Source organism: Macrosteles quadrilineatus, unplaced genomic scaffold, assembly GCF_028750875.1.
Source record: "Macrosteles quadrilineatus isolate MER2022 unplaced genomic scaffold, UCM_ALF_1.0 Scaffold_4__1_contigs__length_99947679, whole genome shotgun sequence".
Taxonomy (NCBI): Eukaryota; Metazoa; Arthropoda; class Insecta; order Hemiptera; family Cicadellidae; genus Macrosteles; species Macrosteles quadrilineatus.
In genome coordinates, this window is record NW_026542597.1 from 14,735,533 (window position 1) to 14,761,465 (window position 25,933).

A 25,933-nucleotide genomic window follows, 5' to 3' on the forward strand; every position below is an offset into this window, starting at 1 on the left:
GTCTAGCCTGGTTGTTAAACGAGCAAAAATTACATCCCCTGTCTTGTCTCCTATTTTTATTCAGCCAAAGAAGGTGAGTAGGGCCTGGACGCAGGATTTTTAAAAAATCACTGTCTTAAGCATAGCCTAAGTTTAAGTGAAGAGGTGAGTTAGGCTATATTTTAATATGATAAGCTTAACTTATTCTAACAATCTGGGTTGGGTACAGTTTCTTAACTGGGCTACGCTAATATTGATTGAAACTATTGAATTGAAAATATTGATTAGTAATCAATATTTTTAAATAGCCTATAATCAATTTTAAAATAAAACTATCATAACCTAACCTAACCAACCAAACTTGCTGATGGTGAAAAAATCGGATAAAGGTTTACTAATCGAATCGATAGTTTCAATCGATATTAGCGTAGCCCAGTTAAGAAACTGTACTCGCTGGGTTTTCCTAGGTGAAGAAATGGAACTTTGAGAGTGGTTTGCGGAGAAGCAATTTTCTGCTTGTTCAGTGGCAGTCCACTCCACTTCTTGGTTACTATTTGGTGTTGTAGCCTAAACTTTTACCATTGCATTGATTCTTTTCTATTGATGTTCAAAGGTGTTTAACATTCAGGTTAGCTGACCAATGTGTTTGTAAAAATCGCCCTTGGTTTTATAGGCCTAGTTCCTGTATGAGCTGAATTTTAATCAGTGGTGAAACTATACTTAAGCTTATCAGACTCCATTAAATTACAGTATTGAACAATAAAAGTAACTTATAAACCTATAGATTTAATTGATAATAACACATTCTTCAATAGGCCTTATGTTGAGACAATTAAGTTACGGAGTTAATACAATGGATACCTAGTTACAATGAATAGTTAATACAATGGAGTCGGATATCAAAGTTTTTCCAGATTTGTTTTAGGTTACTTAAAGGTAGGGTGTACCTACCGTAGGCCTACTATAAAGATTTAGTTAATTTGTTTGAAATTCCAATCAATAACTTAACTTAACATCCCTGAACTAAGTTAAGTCTACTGTAGCCTAGGCTGATTTCAATTTCCTATAGCCTAAATTACTGTAGTAGCTTTGACTATTAATACAACCAGACATTCTATCCCCATGTTTAATTTGTTGCCAGTTTTCTGTCGAATACACAATCTTTTTTACCAATTTTAACTAATGGAATGACTTATTTTAAACTACAGCAACTGTTATGACCCATCAACTTGGCCAGCAACAAAAAATAAGGTAGAAAATAGAGTTTTAGTCACTAGCGGATTCTTTGACTAGCTCACACAACTACGTTCTTTTTTAAAAAAATTGGCTACAGCTGATCTGGCACGTCTACTTCAGTATCCAATAGTCAATGGTGGTAGCCTAGCCTAAGTTACTAGTAAGTTAGAGAAACCAAGGTTGCTAGCCCTCAGATTATTAGGGAGTGTTAATGTCTTGGAATACAGTGCAAGAGGGGCAGGTTACATATCTGCAGATCCACCATAAGCCTTAAGCATATAAATTGGTGTTCTCAAAATGTTACTAGCTCTAAACCTATGAATAGGATTGTAAAAATAACTAATATAATGGCGTGAACAAGGTTTTTTACCTTTGAGAAAATTAAGTTAGACATAGAGCATTTTGGTTTTTAACTCCAAATTCTAACCTCTTTTCTAGATAACATTAAAACATGCTGTCCTACCATACACGTAGACTTTTGTACGCTTCTCTCATTCTTCTCATCATATACTCAGTTGTGCAGATATTTCGGCCGCCAAAATTGATCGATTTACAAGATAGAGAAGCCCAGCTGTAAGTAAAGTTTCAATAGATTTTATTGGTTAGGGTATTACATTTCTTTTTAATATAAGCTCATTAATTCTTAAGTTCAGATAAACCTATCATGGTTTTTAACAGTTTTAACAAGCATAGGGACCTTTTCTGTTAAGTACCTATGCAACCACCTCTACCTATGTTTTTCAGGTAAAAATGGTACCGGTAAGTTACAGAATGGCTTGTAGGCCTACAAATTCTGTTTAGGTTTGGTTGGTTAAGTTAACCTCATTAAGTTAGAATCGAGACATTACCTAAAACTTTAATACACAGAAACCCCAATGAGTCTAACATAAATAGCAAGGCTGTTTTTGAATAAGGAACCTATTTTTTTCAGTTTATTAGTAGTTTGTATTCAAAGGCTATTTCGGTTCAAGAGATCTGCAACCGTAGTTTTTTTATGTTATTTTTATTATTGTTATCTTAACATCCTAAAATCTATAGCGGTACACTAAATATATATTTTTTTCAACAATAACTTAATTGTTAGGTAGGTGTTTATCAAAACAAATAATAATTCTCAATATTCCTTAATGTTGTTGCCTCTGTTCTTAAATGTTAGCTGTATAACTTAATTTGAGTTCCGTTCTTGAACCAGAGATAGCTAATAAAAATACTCAATGAAACCTATGAGTCTAACTTGGTTTATAGTTTACAATTACTGGTCTTAAGGTTAGTTACAAGTGAGTGATTGGTATTTTACTTTCATATAGACCCTTTGAAATGTCTTTTGGTACTGAGGTGAAATAATTTTACTTAATTTTTCAGAAAGCAAATGGCCAAAATGATTCAATCTGGAAGTAACAGTAAACTATGGTAAGTCTATAAATTCTTTATGTTAACAACCCCTTTGATCACATCATTCTTATTGGGTTTGCATTTTGTTTGTTTATATCTTTTGCTTTGGCTGTTGGTTTTTTACTTTCTCCTCCTATACATGGAGAAAATGTTGTTTCCCTCAACATTTTTAAATCTGACTTTTTGGTGGATGTAGCATATCCGTTTTGGGTATTGATAAATTCTCATTTCATCCCTATTTCCAGATAAAAGATTTATTAGGATTTTTGTTTTAATTTCTATTGGCTACTATTGACTATTGCTATGTTACACCCTAAAATATTATCACAGCCAAACAATTTTACACCGTCTGCAAATCCTTCCTAGTTAAACCGGGCTACTACTGCGACCATCACAGATCGGACTTTCACTGGACTTGAACTCAACATTTTACAACAAAGATACTCACAATATAGAACTGCCAACAGTACAATTCTGGTTCGTAGTTGTGATCTAAATAGTGGGGGTTTCCCTAATAGGGCTTGGATGCAGCAGGTTTGGATGCGGGTTTGGATGCAGTGATCTCATGATGCAGTGGGCGGGTAAAATCTGTAACAGGGAAAATCTGTTTATGTACAATCATCTCTGTGACGGTTGCAGTGGGTGCCCTATTTTTTCCTATTCACATTTAAACTGAACGATATTTTCTTTTTGCTGATGCACATTTTTTTGATTACCGCAGGAGAGGTGGACAGGCTTGTAGACATCCTAGACTGGAGGTGAACAGTTCAGAGATCATGAGGTTCATTAAACCTCAAGGTCCTCTGCAGTGTGCAGACGAGCCGGACTGGGTGACAATGGTTGGAGGCATGGCCAAGATCACGCAACTGGCTCGCGACAGATACGGCGATATTGAGTGCTCGTTCACAGGTATTACAGTGTAACACAGTAAATGATGGTTTCAGTATTATAAATTTAAAATCTGTTATGTACCTGAACGCTCTTTAGCGATTCCAAACAATTGTAGGAGTAACTTGTTTTGTCTTCTTGGAGCCACCATCAGCACAATGTTGTTTACTTACATTCACATGAAGATCGTAAAATAAACATTTAAAACTGACATATGGACACATATACGGCACATTTAAGATAACTGATTTTTGGGCGTCCACATCTTGATTGTACAGAATTGCTTCCAGCACAAAGGTGGTCCTCCCCCAGAAAATAGTTGAAATTCAGGTAAAAAATTACTGGTTTGATTTTACGCATGTCTGGTCACATGTTTGAATTATTAACTTTATGTTTTTACTCCACAATCTAAATAAAATTAAATAAAATAATTTGGGGCCTCTAGCCCATATTGATGGACGTCCATGAACTGATCAGTTTATAAGGGATGACACCAACCCGGCAGGGTTTGAGTCCCGACAGCACAAAATTAAGCTTTATTTTAAAAAGTTGTTCATTAGTAAACTTTATGCTTGGCTGAATATAGATTTTTCTATTTGTAGAATAACTGTTTTTTTTTTGTTCTAAAAATACAATTTTATTAAATACACCTGGTTGGATGACTGGTTACATTGCTAACATAACAATCAGAAGGTCGCTGGTTTGATCCTGTGCTAGTATGGCTTGAAACCAGATTCAGTAGTCCTTTGTCATCGTGCTTTATATAAATGGTCCTCACTATCAGGAACAGGTGGACTTGGCAGCGCATGTTTGAAGGTTTTGAACAACTTTCCTTCAAAAGCGTGACAGTATCTCTAAAAATACCTCAGGTGTTAGTATGAAAGTTATTAATTAAGGAATATCACACATCCCACACTTATCATCTATTTGTATCTTATCTGAATTACCCCTTGGTTGCCTACACTTCTAAAAGTCTGATCAAGTGAAAATATTATTCTTGGTCCTATAACAAAAATAAAATAAATTCCAAACCGAACTTTCTTTGAATAAATTGTTTTAACACATAAAATCACAATTTTTTTCCATCAAAGATGTGAAAGTAACACACCTGGACTTGTTGCAGATATCACAAGGACTGATGATTTCTACACTAGGACTGGCATTACAACAACGACACATACAGAGTTTAATCTTGAGTCTAGTGATGTTGTGCGGGTCCGATGTATCTCAGAATCTGGCAAAAAGTGAGTAGTTTGTCAATTACATAACATTATGGATAAAGTTACTGTCCTTGTAACACTGTTGTTTCTTTTGTATTACAACCCTAATGTTGCTTACACATTCTGATTGTTAAACACTTACAGTAGATCCTCGGTTAACCGGGGGCAGATCAATCGTGGTCAATAGCTGCTTCTTAAATTATGTTACATAACCTCAAAAAATCTCAATAAAATTTTGTAAATTATGTTTATTTAGTCTAACATTTTGTATGCACTGTATATTTAACTATTTCTGTCCATTTTTATATGCAGTAGGTTCCCCCATTATTGTTTTTAAAAGCATAACAGTTCATTTGACAAAAATAAATGGAAGCAAAACAATTGAGAGCTTCAAGGTCAAGCTATCCGCTTGCACTGAAACCTCAGCTCCTTACACATCTGTCTGCTGTGCGCTTACTATGCACAACCGTTTGTGATTGGCCGATTGGTAACCAAGACAACTTAAGTACTGTAGCCTGTGATTGGGTGATTAGTAACCATGACAACTTGTTGAATGTGTGGGTGAAGGAAAACCAAAGAAGGAATAGAAGAAAAATACCCCCGCCGCAGCAAACCTGCAGACTAAGCGAATTTCCATTTGCCTGATTTGATTTTCAATTAAATCTATTTCAATAACATTAGGTATAAAATGTAAAAATCTGACAATCCACCGTATTTATAGACCTATAGACAAAACAGTACATCACTTTTATGATACAAATTGAGATTTAGACTGTCTTGTATGACAGCTTTAAATAAAAATAATATTATAGGTGAGAATTTATTTTTTCCTTAAATATAACATGGAAAACAACATTTTAATTGATGAAAAAATCTGTTTACGTTTCTGCAGTTGACATACCATACTTATAAAAATATTTATGCCATTTCACTTGGTATCATCTTGAAGTCCATTTTATGCTGAATATTTGGTTTTTAATTTGTCCTGATATCTTAAAAAATAAAAAAGTTATTCAACATCTAGTAAACAACATTTTTTATAAAAAAAACTCGGGTTTCACACAAAGATGGCCGCCAAAAAAATTCCGAAGGGAAATAATGTTTTTAATACTTGCATGACATTTCTATTGATACAGTTAACATTTAATAAAAGTTTCATCAAAATTACAAATGTTGAGCAACCATGCCTGTATGACTTGAAATGGATTGACCCGCTAACGTATCAATGATTATAGCATTACACATGGTATTAAAAAGTCAACCCTTTGTACCAGTATGTCATTTTGTTTTTATCCAAATGCTGAATTTGTGTCACACACGCTGAATGTTTATAGCTGTTACGTTGACAAATGGTATTATACGAAAAGCTAGTCTAAAATGTTATCGTTGGCTGCTAGACTTAAAAAAATTAAAACCCTATTTCTAAAAAAACTGACTGAAAATTCCAAATTACCTGTAGACAAAGTTGAATTTTACATTTTCATTAATAGTTTAAAGACTCATTTATTTTATGAGTACACCTTGTGTTAGAAGAGTGATTGGTTTGGACAAAAAAATGCATTCCACATGGGGGACCCTTTCTCTTAATCTCACTAACATGTAAAATAAATTAAGTGTTGCTTAAGGTCCTGATATCTATAACAGAATTATTGGTGTCATTTGTCCTTAAAATATTATTAAAACAGCCTGTAAAACCAGTGTTTCTCATACTGTTGATTTCCAGATGGAACAGTATTTTGGCTGGTATCCGCAATGACCAGGATGTTATGGATCGCTCCGGATGGCAGTCTCTTGCCCCGGACGCGTTGGGTCTCAACGTGCTCATGTTCGGCTTTGACTCTCTGTCGCGCAACACGTTCATCCGCAAGCTGCCTCGTAGCTACGCATACCTGCATGACCAGTTGGGAGCTACGGTGCTCGAAGGATACAACATCGTAGGCGATGGCACGCCACAGGCACTAATACCTATATTGACAGGTATGTTTCTACTGGGTTCTTTGTGTAAGAAATTGTTTAGGGTGGTTGTAGGCTTTGACCGGAGATAGAATTTTATTACATTTCCGTGTTGAAGATGTAGCCTTTTGTGTTTTTGAAAAAAAATTTGGGTGGTTGTAGGCTTTGACTATCAATAAATCAGACATTCCATATCTGTGTTAAAGTTGTAGCAACTTTTAACATAAAATATAGGTACCCACTACAGTAATTGAGCCTCCGGATTTCTATAACTGATTTCTTTAGTAATCAAAAACTTACTAAGCTCTTACCGTACTTCCTTACTTAGCTTACTTACTTAACCTTACTACTTACTTAACTACTTACTAACTTACTTAACTTACTTAGCTAAGTTGGTGTAGTGATGTCAACTTATTGTGACTAGAGAACTTTTCGGCATAGCTTTCTCTAATACAAGGCCGTGGCATTGGATTTTGTGTCAATGTTTTACTGGCCAGCCTATAATGCCATGGTAATAACAGTAATAAACAAAACCTGTAAACATAAACATTGCACAGACGCTCCATTATGTACAACAGCTGTTTCAGTTGGTCGGAGCTGCGGTGTTGCCACTTTTGTCTCGCCGCGGCCTTGTATTAGGGGAGGCTATGATTTCGGCCACCAAATTAACAAATTAATGTCAGTAGTAAAACGTTGAGAAACATTTAGGAATTTGATACCAGCTAAATAAGAAGAATAACAAATTTGATTGGTTTGCAATAATAAATAGACAAATAATCATTTGGTATGGATAAATTTTACTATATTTTCATTTTACGACTCATATGTTTTATTTTTATCCTAGATATGAGTGCAATAATTTAAATACACATGTGTGTTTTTAAGTGTCAGTGGGTCCAGGAATTGGGATTGTGTTATGTGATGGTGGAGGCCATCTGTTTGATGATAGTTTTGCCGCTTTAGGAAATGTCCTTGATATTAACGAAGTAGGAAGACAGTTTATATGATTGTGCCCTTAAGAAAGACCAACTAGTTTAGCATTTTGCTAAACTTAATGTTAAACCACCCTTAATATTCTAATTTTGTTTTTTGTTTTTTTATTTTCACATAGGCCTAAAATGGTAGTTCCTTAATGTTTTACTATACCTAATGTTATGTAATAAACATTATTTTAAGTTGTAGATACATTTTTGTGTAAAAGGAGACTGTTGCATGTTATTCGGTTTCAGTATTGAACAAAGATTAGTTGTGATTCATATTTACGGTCTGAAATCATATGTTTAAATAATGCTGTTTTCTTATGACACATGTTTAAATTACCGTATATTGTTTACTTGATGAAATCACATGTTTAAATTATATTGTTTACTTGATGAAATCACATGTTTAAATTATATTGTTAACTTGATGAAATCACATGCTTTTGTTTAAAGTAAATTGGTTTTTCTGTTACCAGTTTTATCTTCAGTCTTTCTCGATAGATTAGTTAAACACTCTTTTGTAAAATAATGGTTGTAAAATGTGTGAAATATGATTTTGTATTAATGTAATCTCATCTCTTATGAAGATGCTGATGTACAGGCCTAAGCTGCTTAGCCAATTAGTTCGAGGTTTTTCACCTAGCTGTGCCTATTTACCTAGCATGTGCAGATTTCATGCTCTTCAATTTTCAATAAGTTATGCCTGCATTAGAGGTTTTGATTCATGTTTTATTAAGTTACTCGTGGAGTTTTGTTAAACAATTTGGCTCAATAAAAGTACCTACTGAACATTGGTCACAAGTTCTATTGTATTTTTATTTTTTCTTACGTTTATGTATATGAAAATTGTACTGATAATAATGTTTATGTGTTTTACTTGATTAGCCTATTACCTCTTGATTTATTAAATATAATAGCCTATCTCATCTAGAATTATGATAACAAGCATGGGATTGATTTAGAAATGAAAGTAGTCCCAAGTTCGTACAACTTAAAATTAATTTGGAACTAAAACTGACCCAGATTCTTATACTTTTTTTAACATTTCATAACAAATTTCACTTAACACTCACTTCTTATCCTTATCAGTGTTATCTTTTAGTCAGAATTATCTAGAACAGTGTTTCCCAAACTGTGTCCAAATATAAAGAAAGTTAGTCATAACTGGATTTTTGAACAATGACTGTAGAAATAAATTAAACCTGAGAAGGGTGAAGCCCTAAAGAAAATAACCCTTTTCATTGAAATTCGCAGGTGCGCTAATGAGCTTTAAAATGACACCTCATTTGTAAAAATCGGTTAAGTAGAATGGCTAAAAAAGGGATGTGACGGAGGAAACCCTTATTGTATTAAGTTTGTAGATTTTCTATGAATTATCGTTGCATATATTCATAACTAGCAGAGTACCCGTCCTTCGTACGGGGTTGGAATATAGGCCTAAGTATAAAATGCTTATTGCAGTTATACTCAAGCTTTGCGTTTGCAATAAGGGAGGACACAGTTTGATAAAATTTGCTTTTTTTAAACTTACAGTATTCTATAGTATTACACATCTACCATAGCCATAATGTTCTACCACTTCACCTAAACAATAGAGGAAAAAAAAAATTATCAACAATTCGCAAAATATCACAAATTATTTATGAAATGAAAAACATAAACATAAACAATCCTACTTTGACAGTTCTCATTGCGAATCACAGTTTTTTGTTGCTGCTTAGTTCAAATTAGCTGTTTTCATAAATGCAAAAAAATATGGTGCTGCACCCTGTTGGCAAATCTTATAACCTTTTAATGCTTTTCCATATCATAGAACCAACTTTTTTAGTTGAAACAGCTGACTAAATTCTTTAATTCCCTTTAAATATGATTACTCATAAGGTTAACATGGGGAATTATAGAGCCACTGGGGCGGAGCCCGAAAGGATTTTTGAGATAAGAATATGCCTATATGTTAATTGGGAATGTAAGCTATCATCATGCCAAATTTAGCCCAATCCGTCCAGTGGTTTATGCGTGATTGAACTTCAAACAAACAAACAATCAAACACACAAACTTTCACATTTATAATATTAGTAAGATAAAGTGTCGAGAGCTGTGCACAAATGTAATGGAAGTTTAGAGTGAGAAAACTTGTTCTGATTCCGTAGCATTGTAAAATAGCTAATTTAATTTTAAAATATGTATTATGCTGAGGGTTTCCTCCACTTGTAGAAAAAAAACCAAAAAAAAGAACAATAATACGCAGTTAAGTTTTATGTACCGGTACAAAATAACGAGAGCCTTAACTTTTTTTATTCAATTCAGATATGGTCTCAGGTAAATAGTAAATTTTAGCTTGATAATCGTCTATAGTTTTGCTTCTGAAATAGAATGCGTTTTAGAAAAAAATATTTTTTTCTCAATTCGATGCTTGCAAGATGAAGGGACGTAAGTACATATTATGTGTACTTACACATAAAAAACAAATGAAAATAAATCATATTTAATTTAATATGATATTGTTATGTGTATTGGAGCGGATACGTTACAGGTATATTGGGTTTACAAATCATGTATTAATAAGAGAAAAACCATCTAAATCTTAAATATGTATGTGACTTAATTACTAGGTGTAAGTATTGAATTCACTTGTGTTTTAGCCCCTTTGTCAAAATTCAAACGATGAATCATACTACCTTTACAGTTTTTATTTAGACCCGTATTTCTAAATACAACACTTACACAATAATGATGTTTAATTAATATTATTTGTTAGATGGTTTGCCGAAAATAAGCTTGGGAACTGCTGTTCTAGAGTGATTATGGAATACATCCATAATGTAGCAATGTTTAGTAGTAGTCTTTAAACGTTATTAGCTAGTTTTAGTATACCATATTCCTTGAGGAGACTGATCACAAATGTTATGCATAGATTTTTGCATTTTGTTTTGTGAATGAGCATGATTTGTGTTTTATTTTCATTTTGTTTGTTTCCCTGCACGTTGTTGCATTTGTGCTGCCGCCTCAGAAGTCCAGTTCATGGTAATGGTAAGTAATTTTATTGTTTTCATGGCTTTATGATTGCATGCATTTTGGTTTACAATCGTTAATTTTGTGTTTGTGTGCTTAACATGCATGCATGTGTTGTGAGTTATTGTGTCTTAAGTTAGTTGATGAAATAGTTCTGAACTTGTAAGTAATTAATTTTGGAGTAAATCTTACAATAATCTTTTACAGTTTGTCCTTAATATGATTGATCTTGTTATGAAGTTATACGAGCAATATTTAGATAAAACTGAGTCTGCCTCACAAAAATAGTTAATAGCTTTTGCCTGTATCATGGATACCCGTAGTAAAATTGCAATCAACTAACTAGCTCCAAACTTGACCTTTTTGATATATCAATGTCAACTTTTATTTTTATAAGCTTGGTCAGCAACTAACTATAATTACATGTAAGGATTATGGAAATTTGTATAAACCATCTGAACCTGATATTATTTTATCTTAATTTGGGCAAGTGAGACTTAAAAATAACTAAATGTTCTTGATGTTTAAATAAACAGAGTGGTGAACTAAAATGACGTTTACACAAGGTAAGAAATGACAATGTTTGTTACTTAAACTGATTTATACCTTTCAGTATTAAAATAGATGAATCTTTTATACTAGTACTCATGGAGATTAACATTATAGAGGTATAGACTTATCTATTGATGTACCTAACAAAATATATCATACATTTTATAATTCTCAGGTTTGGAAAAATGGCTGATCTTGAAAAGTTGACTACTTGAATCTGTAAAATTTGAATAAAAATGTAAACTGACATTAAATCTTTGCCACAATATCATAACATTTCTGTGCAGTTTTATTTATTTTAAAATAAAAAAATTATTAACTTTTATGTGTATTTTTTTGTTTTGTAGTTCTTAATAATTTAATACATCTGTACAGTCTATTTATAATTTTTTTTTGTTTCTTATTATACTCTAAAAATTACAAGAAGGCATATTGTGCCGGAATAAGTGGCTGCGCTACTCTGTCTCTCGCTCTTTTTTAAGCCGATTCTTTGTCTCACTCTCTCTCACTCAGTCAGCTGACTTGGCCGCACACTCGCGATACTGTAGTTGTTTTTTTGTTGTTGTCCTAGGACGCTAGGCACAAGCCTGGGATTGTTTTTCACATTACTTCAGGCTAGACCAAGGGGTTGTGGCATTATCACTTAGATAAAATCCATTAGTGACTTGGCGGGGATCGAACCCGGGACCTCAGGGTCTGAAGTCCCGCGCTCTAACCACTACGCACACTCGCGTAGTGCCTTCGCTACCTAGCGTTCACTGCGGGAACTATTCAAAATTCAAATTTTCCCAGACTGAATTGTTTACTAAGGCATTGCGCTTAGGGTTTGTATTCGTTTTTAATAGCGTACAGTGTTGTTATCAAATTTTTTCAGTTTGTAAATAAATAATGTTTCACAGCAATTCTGTGGAAACTCAACAGTTTCTTTTCCAAAGACTAACGCATATTTTTATCTTTATTCACATTAGCGGTGTGTTGCGGTGTTAGCTGTTCATAAAATTTCTCAGCTATAACAATTAATTCTATATACTTTTAAATCTGTGTGTGGTGAAATGCAGTAGTTGATATGTTTTTTATCTAACAGTTCTTCACAATCAGTTTTATCAGTACGGTTTATCAGTTTCTCCTCCCATGTAGCTCTGACCACTCTGATTGCTGTGTAGCACATTTTAAATCAGACCAGTATTATTTTTATTCATATTCAAGTACGTATTGGTTTCTTTTGCAAAGATAACCTCAGAAAGAGCAATGGCACTAGCACACATAAAACACATTTTGATCACCTCTGAACATAAATGCACAGCAAATGTGTTGCTGAGAATAATTTTGACCATACACTTACATATGTTGTTTATTTTTAAATCTAATATATAAAATTCTCGTGTCACAGTGTTTGTCTGCAAACTCCTCCGGAACGACTTCACCGATCGTTATGAAATTTGGTGTGTAAATTCTGTAGGTATGCGAATCGGACGTAAACTATTTCCCGTTTCGAAATTCTTAAAAGGGCTCCGCCCCAGTGGCTCTGGAGTTTCCCATGTTAACCTTATGAGAAATGGAATTAATGAATCTTAACAGCTGTTTCAATTAAACAAGTTGGTTCTGTTCTATGATGTTCAATAGCATTAAAGTTACAAGGATTACCAACAGGGTGCAGCACTATTATTTCTTTTACATTTATGACAACAGCTAATTTGCAACCAAAAGGTGAGTGAGCGTAGCGAACGAACTTCAACCTGGAGGCGAGTTAGCGTAGCGAACGAGCTAACCTGAAGGCAAGTGAGCGCAGCGAACGAGCTCCAACCTAAAGGTGAGTGAGCGTAGCGAACGAGCTCCAACCCAAAGGTGAGTGAGCGTAGCGAACGAACTTCAACCAGGACGTGATTGAGCGATGCGAACGAGATCATCTTGAAAATTATACGTAACGGTACTTTCTTTCCATCGGTCTGTCTTAGGGGAAACCTATAACTTAGGCGATACGAAGTTTGCCGGGTCAGCTAGTTCTTGTATAAAATTGTAAGTAATGAAGAATTATAAATCAAAACCAGTTGAAAATCCTCCAAAAAATTTGTTTGTAGGAATGGTATTGTTAAAGACATGTATCCATAGCTATTCAAACTACCAGTCTTTTCAATATTATGTACATTCCTCTAAACGGCAGAGCTAAAAAATGTTGTTGATTCATCATCTTTATATTTATGGGGTTTTTGTGAACATTATCTATCACAATAATTAGTAAAAGGCAAATCAGAACAAGTAGACGGATTAAATAAATCAGTTACGTACCTTGGTCCGTCTTCAGTCTTATTTTAGTCAATGGATGACTAGTTTCGGGTACAAAGACCCATTGTCAAATCCTTTCAAAACATCATAGTTCTGTCGTGTCCGCCATGTAACCTGTGTCGGTTTGTCCCGTGTTAAATCAATCAATCAATCAATCTTTATTTGCCATAAGGATACATTTACATATCATTGACAAAGTCTATTTGCAGTTTTCAAACCAAGTCTTAACTAAACAACAAAATACTCTAACAGGCCAAATATTACAATTAACATTCAACTCCATTCACATTCTTAACTGAAGTTAAAACCAAACTAAAGGACAATTTCTCCCAGTTTAAAATAATCATCCAGACTATAAAAAGGTTTCTGAAGTAGATAATTATGAAACATAGCCTTAAATTTGTTAATTGAATTAAAATTTATATTATTTTTTACTGAATTATACAATTTAATTGATAAAATTATGTGGCAATTACTAGTTTTACTAAGACGATGGGATTCTAACAGCGCAGTATTTTTAAAACGAGTGTTGTGACTGTGATTATTAAATGTGGCCGGCCTATCAATCGTCTTATATGTTTCGTAACTTGTGTTTTTTAAATAATAAACTTTATGTGTTAACCTGTATTTATATAATGATGAAGACTTCCGTCAGATTTTTGACCAGCTTCTACATGATGTTTTGAAAGGATTTGACAATGGGTCTTTGTACCCGAAACTAGTCATCCATTGACTAAAATAAGACTGAAGACGGACCAAGGTACGTAACCTATTATATATTCGAATATCAGTCTTGGTGGCAAAGATGTTTAAATAAATCAAAATAAGTCCACAATAATCCACAATATCCACAATAATCCTGTTTAAAAACGTAAACTTCCCATCAACAAAAACAGGCCTCAAACAAGGAAGGACGTCTTTTGGATTCATACATAGCACAGTGTTTTAACTTCTAATTCTTATGTTGTTTTTATGTTGGCTTTATGTAAATAGTAGCACAAAATATTGGATTTAAAAACGTCTAGTGGATAAAGGTGTATATATACAGTCTCAAATGCAGGCAGTGTTTCAGTAAGATAGTAGAGTTGTAATTTAGAAGTCGTAGCCTAGTGGTTGGTTGAAAGGCGTTTTAGTAGGTGAAGCAGCTTTTTAAAATTCAGTGGGGTCTTTGTGTTTAATGAAATCTATAGCTTTCCTTCATTAGTTTCAGTCAGTTTTAAGACTGTAAGTCTTAGGCTGCGTGCTTACTTTCAGAGCAATGAGTATTTTTAACTACAACATTATGCTTCCTGAATTCATAATTCTATATGAATTTAATATTTAAAAGTCACTTATCAGTCAACAACCCGAAGAATTTCTAAATATACCTTCTTGCATAGTCGTATATTTAGGTAAATGAGGTATAATACATAAACTAGGTATATGTATATTAGGTAGGGGACTCAGACTACTGATAGTAGTCCGTGACGGAAATTGGACTTAACTGTTTCTTGAGAGTCAGATCCACTTTTTCGTGTCAGACAAACTGGGCCCTGTGGTTGGTTGGCATGCAGCTTCCTAAGTCAATATGTACCTTACCTACCTGACCTCCTTGGCCACTCCAGTTGCCTCCACTGCTGCCGGTCTGCCGCCATGTCAAGAGATGCCCCCACTCTGTGTAGGTCTTTCTAAACTTGGTCTCTCCATCTCAACTTCGGTCTTCCTAGCGGGCGAGTGCCTCGTGGTTGTCCATTGGCGATCTTCTTAAGCATACTTTCTTCTTCCCTTCTTTCTACATGGCCTGCCCATCTCAGTCGTCTACTCTTCACTATGGCTACAATGTCCGGATCTTTGTACAGTTCTCGGAGCTCTCGGTTTTTTCTTATTCGCCACATACCTTCTTCATTTATAGGTCCGAAAATCTTCCTCAAAATTTTGTTCTCAAAAATGATAAGTTTGTTTTCATGATTTTTAGTTAATTTCCAGGTTTCCGAACCATATAAAAGGACTGGTTGAATTAATGTTTTATAGATTCTTAATTTTGTGTTTTTGGATAGTATTTTTGAACTAAATATTTTTGATACGCCCCAGAAACATTTGGTTGCTGCAATCAGTCTCTTTTCTATTTCTGTTCCTCTTTTGTTATTCCAGTTAACTGAGACTCCGAGGTATTTAAATTCGTTTACTCTTTCAAAATTATGGTTATTGACCCTAAAAGGTTCAGCTCCTTCAATTTGGGTTCTTCCGACTTTCAGATATTTTGACTTCTCTTCACTTATTTTAAGTCCAATCTTATTTGCTTCCCTTATAATAATCTCAGTAAGCTTACCTAGGTCCTCTTTTGATTCTGCAACTAATGCAACATCATCCGCAAAAGCAAGTGTGTTTACTATAGATCCGAGGTTTAGTCCAGCTTCGATATGTTTAGTGCTTTTTAAGGTTTCTTCTATTGCAATATTGAAAAGAATTGGTGAAAGTCCATCCCCTTGTCTAACCCCTGAATGGGTTTGGAATGAATACTCAGAAACCTTCCAAACCCATTCAGGGGTTAGACAAGGGGATGGACTTTCACCAATTCTTTTCAATATTGCAATAGAAGAAACCTTAAGTCAATATGTGGACTGTCAAAATCTGAATCTTTCTGTACCACTCTTTAGTTTAATTTCCTTCGTTCTACAGGAAAGACAGAGTTGGAACTGCCAGATACTCGCAAGAGGATGGGAGACAAGGCTTCTTTTGTCAATGTTTATCCCTTCATTTGGAACGACTTTGCTGAAAGCGGATACGTTACAGGTATATTGGGTTTACAAATCATGTATTAATAAGAGCAAAACCATCTAAATCCTAAATATGTATGTGACTTAATTACTAGGTGTAAATGGTTCATTTTAAAGTTGTTAGTTCTTTGTTTTATCAAGAGAGGTTCAATTTTGCATCCATAAATAGACTGTATTTCCACAGGCTTGTTTTACTACTAGCTACAAACAAACCTCTAGTGCCTGGTTAAGGATTTTATTTTCATAGCAGGTTTACCTTTGTGAAAAAAGAGTCCATTACGGCCCAAGAACCTAACAACTAGTACAATAAGTAAACAATTCCAATGTCACTTACAGCATTTTCCACCATAGAAGGTTTGAGCTGATCACTAAACTTAGCGTAAAATGCTGGAATTTGTCAAGTATAGGCTAAATATGGTTAAAGGCTTGCTCAATATGGTTATAGGCTAAATATGGATGCAAGTCTGCTGTTCTTGTTCCTACATAGACTCTTTTCCGTTCGAGTAAGCCTGAAATAAACCACAAATTTTTACATCTTCAATAGTAAGAACTTGTGTATTTAAAAGATGTTGATAGTTACCACCACCAGTTGTTACAGTTTAATTTTTATTTTAAATACTTGTTCAGAAATTTTAAACCAGTTTTGAGTTGTCTCGTAATTTTGAATGATCTCGCAGCGTACATGGAAGATACACCCTCCAATGGGATCTGGACGTATCGACTGAAAGGTTTTGACTCTCAGCCCACCGATCATTACATGAGGACTTTCTTTGTTGAGGCGGAGGGCGACTACAGGAAACACAAACCATATTGTATCGGCTCACTGCCCAGACACAAGGTTAGTATCATAGAAATTTGTATGCAGCCTTGTAATTTACCAAGTAGTATAGATGTGTCGAAACTAAAGCTCAAATTTAACTACTACCGAAACTTAGGAAACATCCTCTAATAGTTCTGGAACTACTTATCTTAAACATTTTTTCTATGGGACTACTATTGTTTTTTCATCCAACAAGGGCGGTTAATAGGGGCTCTTCATAAAAAAAATTCTATTAGCTTACTACCAACCCTTAAATCATAGGTGAGCTATTGAAAAAAAACAATCATTTTTGAAACCTAGTTTTTTACAGAATTGAGAGTTGTACCATTTTGTTAGAGTTAAAAGGACCATAACAAATTAAAATCGTTAATCAAAGATTTTGTTATTAAAATACAATTTTTCTGTTATATTATTGATTTTTATAGAAAAATCTCAATTAAAAAATTAAAATTTCCAATGAATAAAAAAATCCTGAACATACAATGAGTTAGTACCCACATACCAAATTTCTTGAAAATCGGACTACAGGTGTAGCTCTGCACAACATATGCACACACAAACACAGATGTCACTTTGAAAACCACTATTTTGGTTCAGGGGACCTGTAACGGATATTATCAATTCAAAACTCAAAAATGTTGATGAAAACAATACTTTCCACATTATACTAAATTTAGGCGGAGAAGTAAAATTTTTTGGATAGGGACAACAGAACATTATAAAAATTTAACTATATAGTTAATGTTTGTTTTAGAAAAAGACAAGGTTTTGTAAATACAAAGAGATGGAAATGTGTCTGAAGTTTGAAAACCCGGTTTACAAGTTATGCAAAGAAAATATTTTCTGTTACCAGATTATGATGGAGTACGCCAAAAACATGTTCGTGGTGTACAAGGACAGGCCCAAGTTTGTGTTTGGGTTCCACGGAGAGATTTCCCACGACAACTACAACCTGGTTGGAGCGGCAGACGAGGATTTGCTGGAGTGGCTGCAGTGGTTCAACAACAACGGACATCTCAACAACACCATGTTGATAGTCATGAGCGACCACGGCCACAGGTGACTGGGTTGTTCTAAAACATTATAAGAATAGAACGAGATGCTTAGGGCTTAGGTGCAATATTTCCTTAGGAGATATAACATTTCCAGATCATATGCAGGGATTTCTTGAAATAGTTTTATTCTACTGCCGACTTAAAGTATTTTATTATATTTCAATAACTCTTCTGAACAATGTTGCAAGTGACAAAAGTGAATATTTTCAGAAAATACAATATGTTTTGTCTGCGCCATTGCCAACAAAGCCAGTATTCCACAGCAATTGCTTGTCAAGAATCAAGAATCAATCAAGAATCAAGAATTTTTATTCATCGTTAACGCTATGTACAACACATGCAATGGATGAACGTCATAATAGTAGCCTAAAGTTTACGGGCAATAAGGCTAAATAAATATAAACAATAAAATATAAACAAGTGCAGTGTACATGCAAAAAGTATCACAGTCATCTTAAAAATAAAATACTGAAGTTTATAGTTTACTTGTGAGTGGATTCAACCTATGTATTTAAAAAAGGATATATCCCTTGCAGTAGAGGATGTAATTTGTGTCGTCGTTCTTTAAAAAACTCAATTTCACTAAATATTAGGGATGGACGGGATTGAATTTTTAGTTCGGGACGGGACGGGACGGGATTTTTATTTCCTTCCCAATTTTCGGGACGGGACGGGACGGGATTTTTTCTGTGCATAAAAAGAAAGTACTGTATTGCAGTTACCAAAAAAGACATACGAAATCAATTTTTACCATTTGTGGCACTGATCTATAAAAGCCAAAAAATTGGTAACAATTTACAGGTATCTATAGTAACTTGTGACTCGCGGGTCACGGGGTGATCGTCTGTATGACTCAAGGTCACGGCGCGATCGGCGTCATGACTCACGGTCACGGCGCGATCGTCGTCATGACTCACGGTCACGGCGCGATCGTCGTCATGACTCACGGTCACGGCGCGATTGTCGGTATGACTCGCGGTCACGGCGCGATCGTCGGTATGACTCCGCGGTCACAGGGTTATCGTCGGTATGACTCGCGGTCACGGCGCGATCGTCGGTATGACTCGCAATCACGGCTCGATCGTCAGCATGACTCCGCGGTCACGGGGTTATCGTCAGCATGACTCCGCTGTCATGGCGCGATCGTCGTCATGACTCGCGGTCACGGCGCGATCGTCGGTATGACTCGCGGTCACGGCGCGATCGTCGGTATGACTCCGCGGTCACGGCGCGATCGTCGGTATGACTCCGCGGTCACGGGGTTAACGTCGGTATGACTTGCGGTGGTGGCGCGATCGTCGGTATGACTCCGCGGTCACGGGGTTATCGTCGGTATGACTCGCGGTCACGGCGCGATCGTCGGTATGACTCGCAATCACGGCTCGATCGTCAGCATGACTCCGCGGTCACGGGGTTATCGTCAGCATGACTCCGCTGTCACGGCGCGATCGTCGTCATGACTCGCGGTCACGGCGCGATCGTCGGTATGACTCGCGGTCACGGCGCGATCGTCGGTATGACTCGCGGTCACGGCGCGATCGTCGGTATGACTCCGCGGTCACGGGGTTAACGTCGGTATGACTCGCGGTCACGGCGCGATCGTCGGTATGACTCGCGGTCACGGCGCGATCGTCGGTATGACTCGCGATCACGGCTCGATCGTCAGCATGACTCCGCGGTCACGGCGCGATCGTCGTCATGACTCGCGGTCACGGCGCGATCGTTGGTATGACTCGCGATCACGGCTCGATCGTCAGCATGACTCCGCGGTCACGGCGCGATCGTCGTCATGACTCGCGGTCACGGCGCGATCGTAGGTAGGACTCCGCGGTCACGGCGCGATCGTCGGTATGACTTCGTCTCCTGCGTTCGCGGACCTATCGCTCGCAATAACGGCGTTATCGGCACTCGCGAAGCGGAAAAATCGCCGACGATCGGACCAAATCCCGTCCCGAAAAATTCCCGAGTCAAATGTAATCCCGTCCCGATAATCGGGAATATTTTTTTCCCGAAAAATTCCCGAAATTTCGGGACCCGTCCATCCCTACTAAATATGTTGTTTGGTAAATATTAATGTATTTAAAGTTTAAGACAATTTGAATTATGAGAGCAGTAAAACTTCAACATGCATGGATCGTCTAGGGGGAAATTATTCATGATTGATATTTTATATAGTTATATTTTTAATGAAAGGTAGTAGTAACAAAATAATAAGATGAATACTTGCTATTTAAGAGTTTCATTCAATTACTTGAATATTTGCATGCTTTGTTTCTGATCGGAGGCCCGGAGGTTTTTTGCAAACTGAGGTTTTCAACTTGGCAATTTCAAAGTTTTTTAATATTTTAAAGGAGGATGTTGAAGAGTTTCAATGCTGTTGTGAAGCTCTTTAAGGACTTTGAAAATCTGTAATTAATCATGAATGTACTGCACATGTCATCGAATCCCTGTGGAGCAATACAATTTCCACTGTAACTTGGTTCTATAGCACCTATAGTGCATATGTTTCCACCAGTGGTTTGCCGAGATTTGCAACACACGCAGGCTAGTTATGCTTCCACTACAACAAGTTTCTATATTATGTGTGTTTTCACAACAGGTTTGCCGAGATTCGTAACACACAACAGGGCAAGTTGGAGGAGCGACTGCCGTTCTTCTCGTTCGTCTTGCCGCCGTGGATGTCTCAGACACACCCTCGAGCGGTGGCGAACCTGCGGACCAATAAACACAGGCTGACCACGCCTTTTGACATCCACGCAACGTTGGCCAGCCTTCTACACTTCCCTCCAACCTCGACGCAGGGCGATCTCTCTCACCGCTCTCTCAGTCTGTTCCAAGAGGTACTTGATATTACTTTCATAGTTACCGAAGTGGCTACTCATTCTTGAGTTCGTGCTTGTCTTATCAACAAAGCTTCTCCAATATGTTATGTCCACAGCATCATCCTCATCAAGCATTAACTTCTGAAATATAACGATATAAGTAATTACCCAAATTAAATAGATAATTTTAAAGCTACATAGTATTAAATCATAATGTATTTTCAAATTGTTTGTACAGTATTTCCATTTATTTTACAAGCTGCAATTTTAGAGTAAAAACACTATAGCAATCAAGGTTTTAGTATTCCCTAACCCTTGATCTGTTTCTGCAGGTTCCGCAAGAAAGGACGTGTGCAGACGCGTTCATAGAGCCACACTGGTGTGCCTGTCTGGAGTGGGAGAAAGTAGATCCTCAGAGTCACCTGGTCCACAGGGCTGCCACTACGTTTGTTGACTTCATCAACCAGTGAGTACCAATCTTACTGCTTACTAGCCTAATAGTCCTGATAGAGCCACACCGGCTTCTGTCTGGGATTTACTTTTGCTGGAGTACTTTCTATTGATTTAGGATGCTGGATACTACATAGTCTGTCAGCTCCTCATACCTGCATACCTAATGTATCTCTCTGCTACCCCTCATGTCTTGGTTATGGTACATATCCTGTGTCTGAGTGGAGTATCGCTTAATCCACACATTAGAGTCCCGCCATTCTGAACCTCACTGTTTTGAAATCCGCCTATTCCAAACCAAAGTTGAGAAATTATTATTTCTATTATTATGAAGCCAACATAAAATCGAGAACTTCTTCGGCAGTCACGGCAAATACAAGAACATCTTCTGCGGTCGTATTGACATTATCATGGCAGACGCTTTCTGTGATCTCTAAAAACAAAAGCTTGTTATGGTCACATCACATTAAAATAGTAGCTATGTAAAAATCTTTAGAGGTTGAAATTGTGAACATCGTCCTCGATTGTGATGATCAAATACTACAGAAATAAGCATATTCCGAAGAGGGTTCTGTCCCAGTCAGATTGGAATAGCGGAACTCAAATGTATTTTATAGTTACAGTTCTGGTGTTTTTACTTTACGGTTATTTTTATTTTATTTGAGGTGATGGTTTCAAAATGGTATCAGTAAGGTGTTTTAACGAAAGACAAAGTCTGAAATATGTTTGGCAATAAAAACATTTTATTAATTTAATGGCTTTAAACATGTGCAGTAACGTGGTTCTATTATTTTCCTTGTTCTCTGATGTTTTTGCCCATCCAACCTCCAACCTTGTTCCAGCTAGTTTATGTTGGTTACTCCAAAACTCTATTGTATTATTAAACATAAGAATTGTATTATTAAACATAAGAATTGTATTTTCATGTTCTGTGCCATTAGTGTATGCCTATTTGGTATAGATTTCTGGAGGAATAACAAATGTGTATTTGTGCAGATACAACGCGAAACACTCTACTCTGTGTTCACTGCTGAACCTGGAGGCGGTCCTCTGGTCGGCACGGCTGGTGCCATCTAGAGCTTTGCGCCGGTTTAAAGACGCAGCAGATCTGGATGGTTTTGTGCCCAACTTCTCCAGCAACACTCCGGTCACCATGGAAACCTATCAGATCAAACTGATCACACAACCCGGCAACGCGATATTCGAAGCTTCCATCTCACATCACCTTAAAGAAGATACATTTTCATTAAGGGTGAGTTGTTTGTGATTATCAAAATACATTCTTGGTCAGGTACATGTTATTGTATTTTATTTTACCACGTTCACTGCGGGCGTATCCGATCGGATACGGGCCGAGCGCTGTTCAGGTGCTGCCATAACCGATCGGATACGCTCGGCAATGCCTTTAGTATATCTTCGTTTTTGCTCTAGCGTCAGTCGAAGGCGGACCTATACCACGTTAGCGTGTATTGGGTGACTCGCTTTTTGTTTTGTTGTAGGTTGGTAGTAAAATTTCCCCATAAAATCCCCGTCTGGCAAACTTAAAAATCAACTTGTTGTCCTGTATTTCTCCCTCCAATTGGCAATACAATGGTAACGGCTACGTTCCAAGCAGTGCTGCTATCTGTGAATGTTTAGCGAACTACGTCGACTCTCTTTATAAAGCAGGACATCACTGCTCGTTATTTGCTATTCGTCATTCCGAAATATGAGAGCCAATCACCCGGAAATCGGGTTTGTTCGACGCTGCGGGCTGCGCCGCACTGGGGCTACACCTGCCATTTGATGGCCCGCAGCGAACGTGTTAAACTGGAGGATAAAGAGATAGCTAGCTTACCTTAGAAACAGTCTAGGTACGCCATAGCACACACTTACTGCAGTGGCTCCACAAATCTCAGTAAATTCTTTGCCCTTCACCTCGTGCACCAGCCTCCTCCACCCTACTGTGGCTTCTGCCAAGTTGACGTTTGCACCCATCGTCCTGACGTCATTCAATTCTTGGTCAGTCCATCACAATTTCAGCCTTCCCAATGGACATTTACCTCAAGCTGTGGCTCTCCAAACTTCATACAGTCTTGTTCCTTTCTCTCTTCTTAACACATGCACTATCCAACTTAGCCTTCATGCTTCTACCAATGCAACAATATCTGGGTCAGTGTAATTCATTTTGCAATTTGTCCAAAACTCTTCGTCTACAATTAATTGACAAACTCCCACAAAGGTCGAAGTGTTGTGCATTTTCTGTGTATTCTATGTTTTATATGGTTACCTGGACTTTGTTAAGGTAAGCTAGCTGCTATAACTTTGTTCTAAAAAACCTGGCCTATAGCCTTAAACCGTAACTGACAATCGTTTGATTTGTTCTAGAAGAAAGAATTAAATTCTTTTATTCTTTAGACAAAGCTGATTCTGATCAAGTAAATACACAAATAATTTTACTTGAACAAGGTGGGGAACATAAAATTTATTTTCCAGAATCACTGTAACGTTCCTGTTTGTTAAGTATTTTATGGTTTATTTTTCTTCTAGTCTGCCTCCAACACATGTTTTTGGGTTTTTCAATATTTACATGTGATTATTGTTGTTTTTTAAAATAATGTTCTAAATGTTCAAGAAATACATCTAAATTTTGTACTCAATCATTTTTACTTTCATTTTTTGGTGATTTTCTCTACAGTATTTAAGTATCTTAACAATTTATAAGGATTTTCTCTCTCTTCAATACTAATAATTCATTTATTTAACTTTTTCGTTGCTAGAATATTTTTTTTGTAATTTTCCAAAAAATGCTAGAGCTATTTACTTATTTTGTCCAAAAAGTGCTAGGCTTGCCACGGGGGCAAAGTCTAGTGTGCGAGAAAAAAATCGGTAAAAATAAAATGTTTCATCTGAAAAGTGCTAAGGAACAATATATCGGGCCTCGATCATATGAGGAATCGAAAGAAACCATCGCTGTTTCGAAATTACAACCGAGTCAACCGATATGCTCATTTAAACTCACATGATTGAAAGTCGTGCCGGCATGATATATCGTCGCTTAGCGCTTTTTGGATGAAACGTGAACAACACTCACGATATATCGTTCCATAGCACTTTTCTGGAAAAAGACGCACAACGATATATCGTTGCATAGCACTGAAAGTGTTAGCCTCAAGACAAGCAATCAAGATTAGAAAGAATTAATTCAAGGTAAATCTCTATTCCTATTCCATTACTCAAGCTTAAAGCTAAATTCTCTTCTCTCTAAATTTCCTTATCATTTCACTGTTGGTTGATGAAAATTAAGAGTGGCCGTGGTTTAACATTAACAATGGGATGTTTGTATTGGGGGCTTGAACTTTATTTTGATCAATCGTACAAAAAAACCTTTATCTTGATGCAATAAATGCACACTTCCTGCTGAAATAAATTCGCCATTCCTAAGTAGTGTAGAAACACACCATCTTTGATTCCCAGCAACTGTACGTAAAGGCTGTATCTATATATATAAAATCCAATGTATGTTTGTTTGTTTGTCCTTTATGGACTCCGAAACCGCTCGTCAGATTGTAATGAAACTTTCAGCCATTGTTAAGCATTATTTAAGGATGGTTTGTGTGAAGTTTGGTGCAGATCCGTCAAAAGGGCTCCGCCCCAGTGGCTCTGGAGTTTCCCATGTTATCCTTATGAGTACTCATATTTAAATGGAATTAAAGAATCTTAACAGCTGGTTTAACTAAACAATTCGATTCTGTGATGTTCAATAGCATTAAAAAGTTAATAAGCTTACCAACAGGGTGCAGCACTATTATTTTTTTAAATTTATGACAACAGCTAATTTGCAACCAAAAGGTGAGTGACCGTAGCGAACGAACTTCAACACCAGGACGTGATTGAGCCATTCGAACGAACTCATCTTGAAAATGAACGAGCATTTGACATAAAACCACATTAGGACATGATGACGTCTGTCGGGCCAGCTAGTAGATAGTAAAAATTGATGTACAACCGACAATTTTTTGTTACAGATAGAAGACGTAAGTCGTATAAATATGTATGGCTCTGCTGCTGCTTGCATAGAGAACACTCAAGAACAATTACGTAAGTTTTGTCACTGTAAAACCAAAACTTAGACTGAACGAGGAACTTTCAACGCACATGGTGGGTGATAACTAATTGAAGTACAGTCGATGATAAGGACATCGTTGGGTGATAATTTGTGATATCTAGACTGTTGAAAGGGTTTGTAATTTGTATTCTTTTTCAAACATAATGCTCTTGTTTTGTTACTGTTTTTGTTGGAGAGGTTTCAGGGTGTTTTTGTTACTTTTTGTTGTATTAGGCCTAGTTATAATTCTGTAAAATGCTGTCCTTAGTTGAATCGTCTTATGAATTTATTATGCTTACTAAATGTGTTTTGTATCGAATTTCATAATATTTTGTTATAGTTAGTCAATATGAACAGTATTTACTCAAATTGATCAAAACAGTATCAAATGATGACTGATGTGTATTTTATGTGTGATATTATTGTAATTAGTTGTAAACTAATCAA

General features: G+C 36.3%; 1 protein-coding gene across 1 annotated transcript; it reads left to right on the forward strand.

Moving 5' to 3' along the window:
• LOC128992175 (uncharacterized) lies at window positions 1–25,933 on the forward strand. The gene is made up of 13 exons (XM_054415623.1): window positions 1–73; window positions 1,654–1,788; window positions 2,578–2,625; window positions 3,329–3,516; window positions 4,619–4,739; window positions 6,439–6,692; window positions 16,155–16,268; window positions 16,930–17,090; window positions 17,926–18,131; window positions 20,727–20,967; window positions 21,282–21,415; window positions 22,396–22,651; window positions 25,407–25,933. Exons 2-13 carry the CDS (start codon window positions 1,667–1,669, stop codon window positions 25,509–25,511), a joined length of 1,950 nt encoding a protein of 649 aa, XP_054271598.1. The 5' UTR covers window positions 1–73; window positions 1,654–1,666; the 3' UTR covers window positions 25,512–25,933.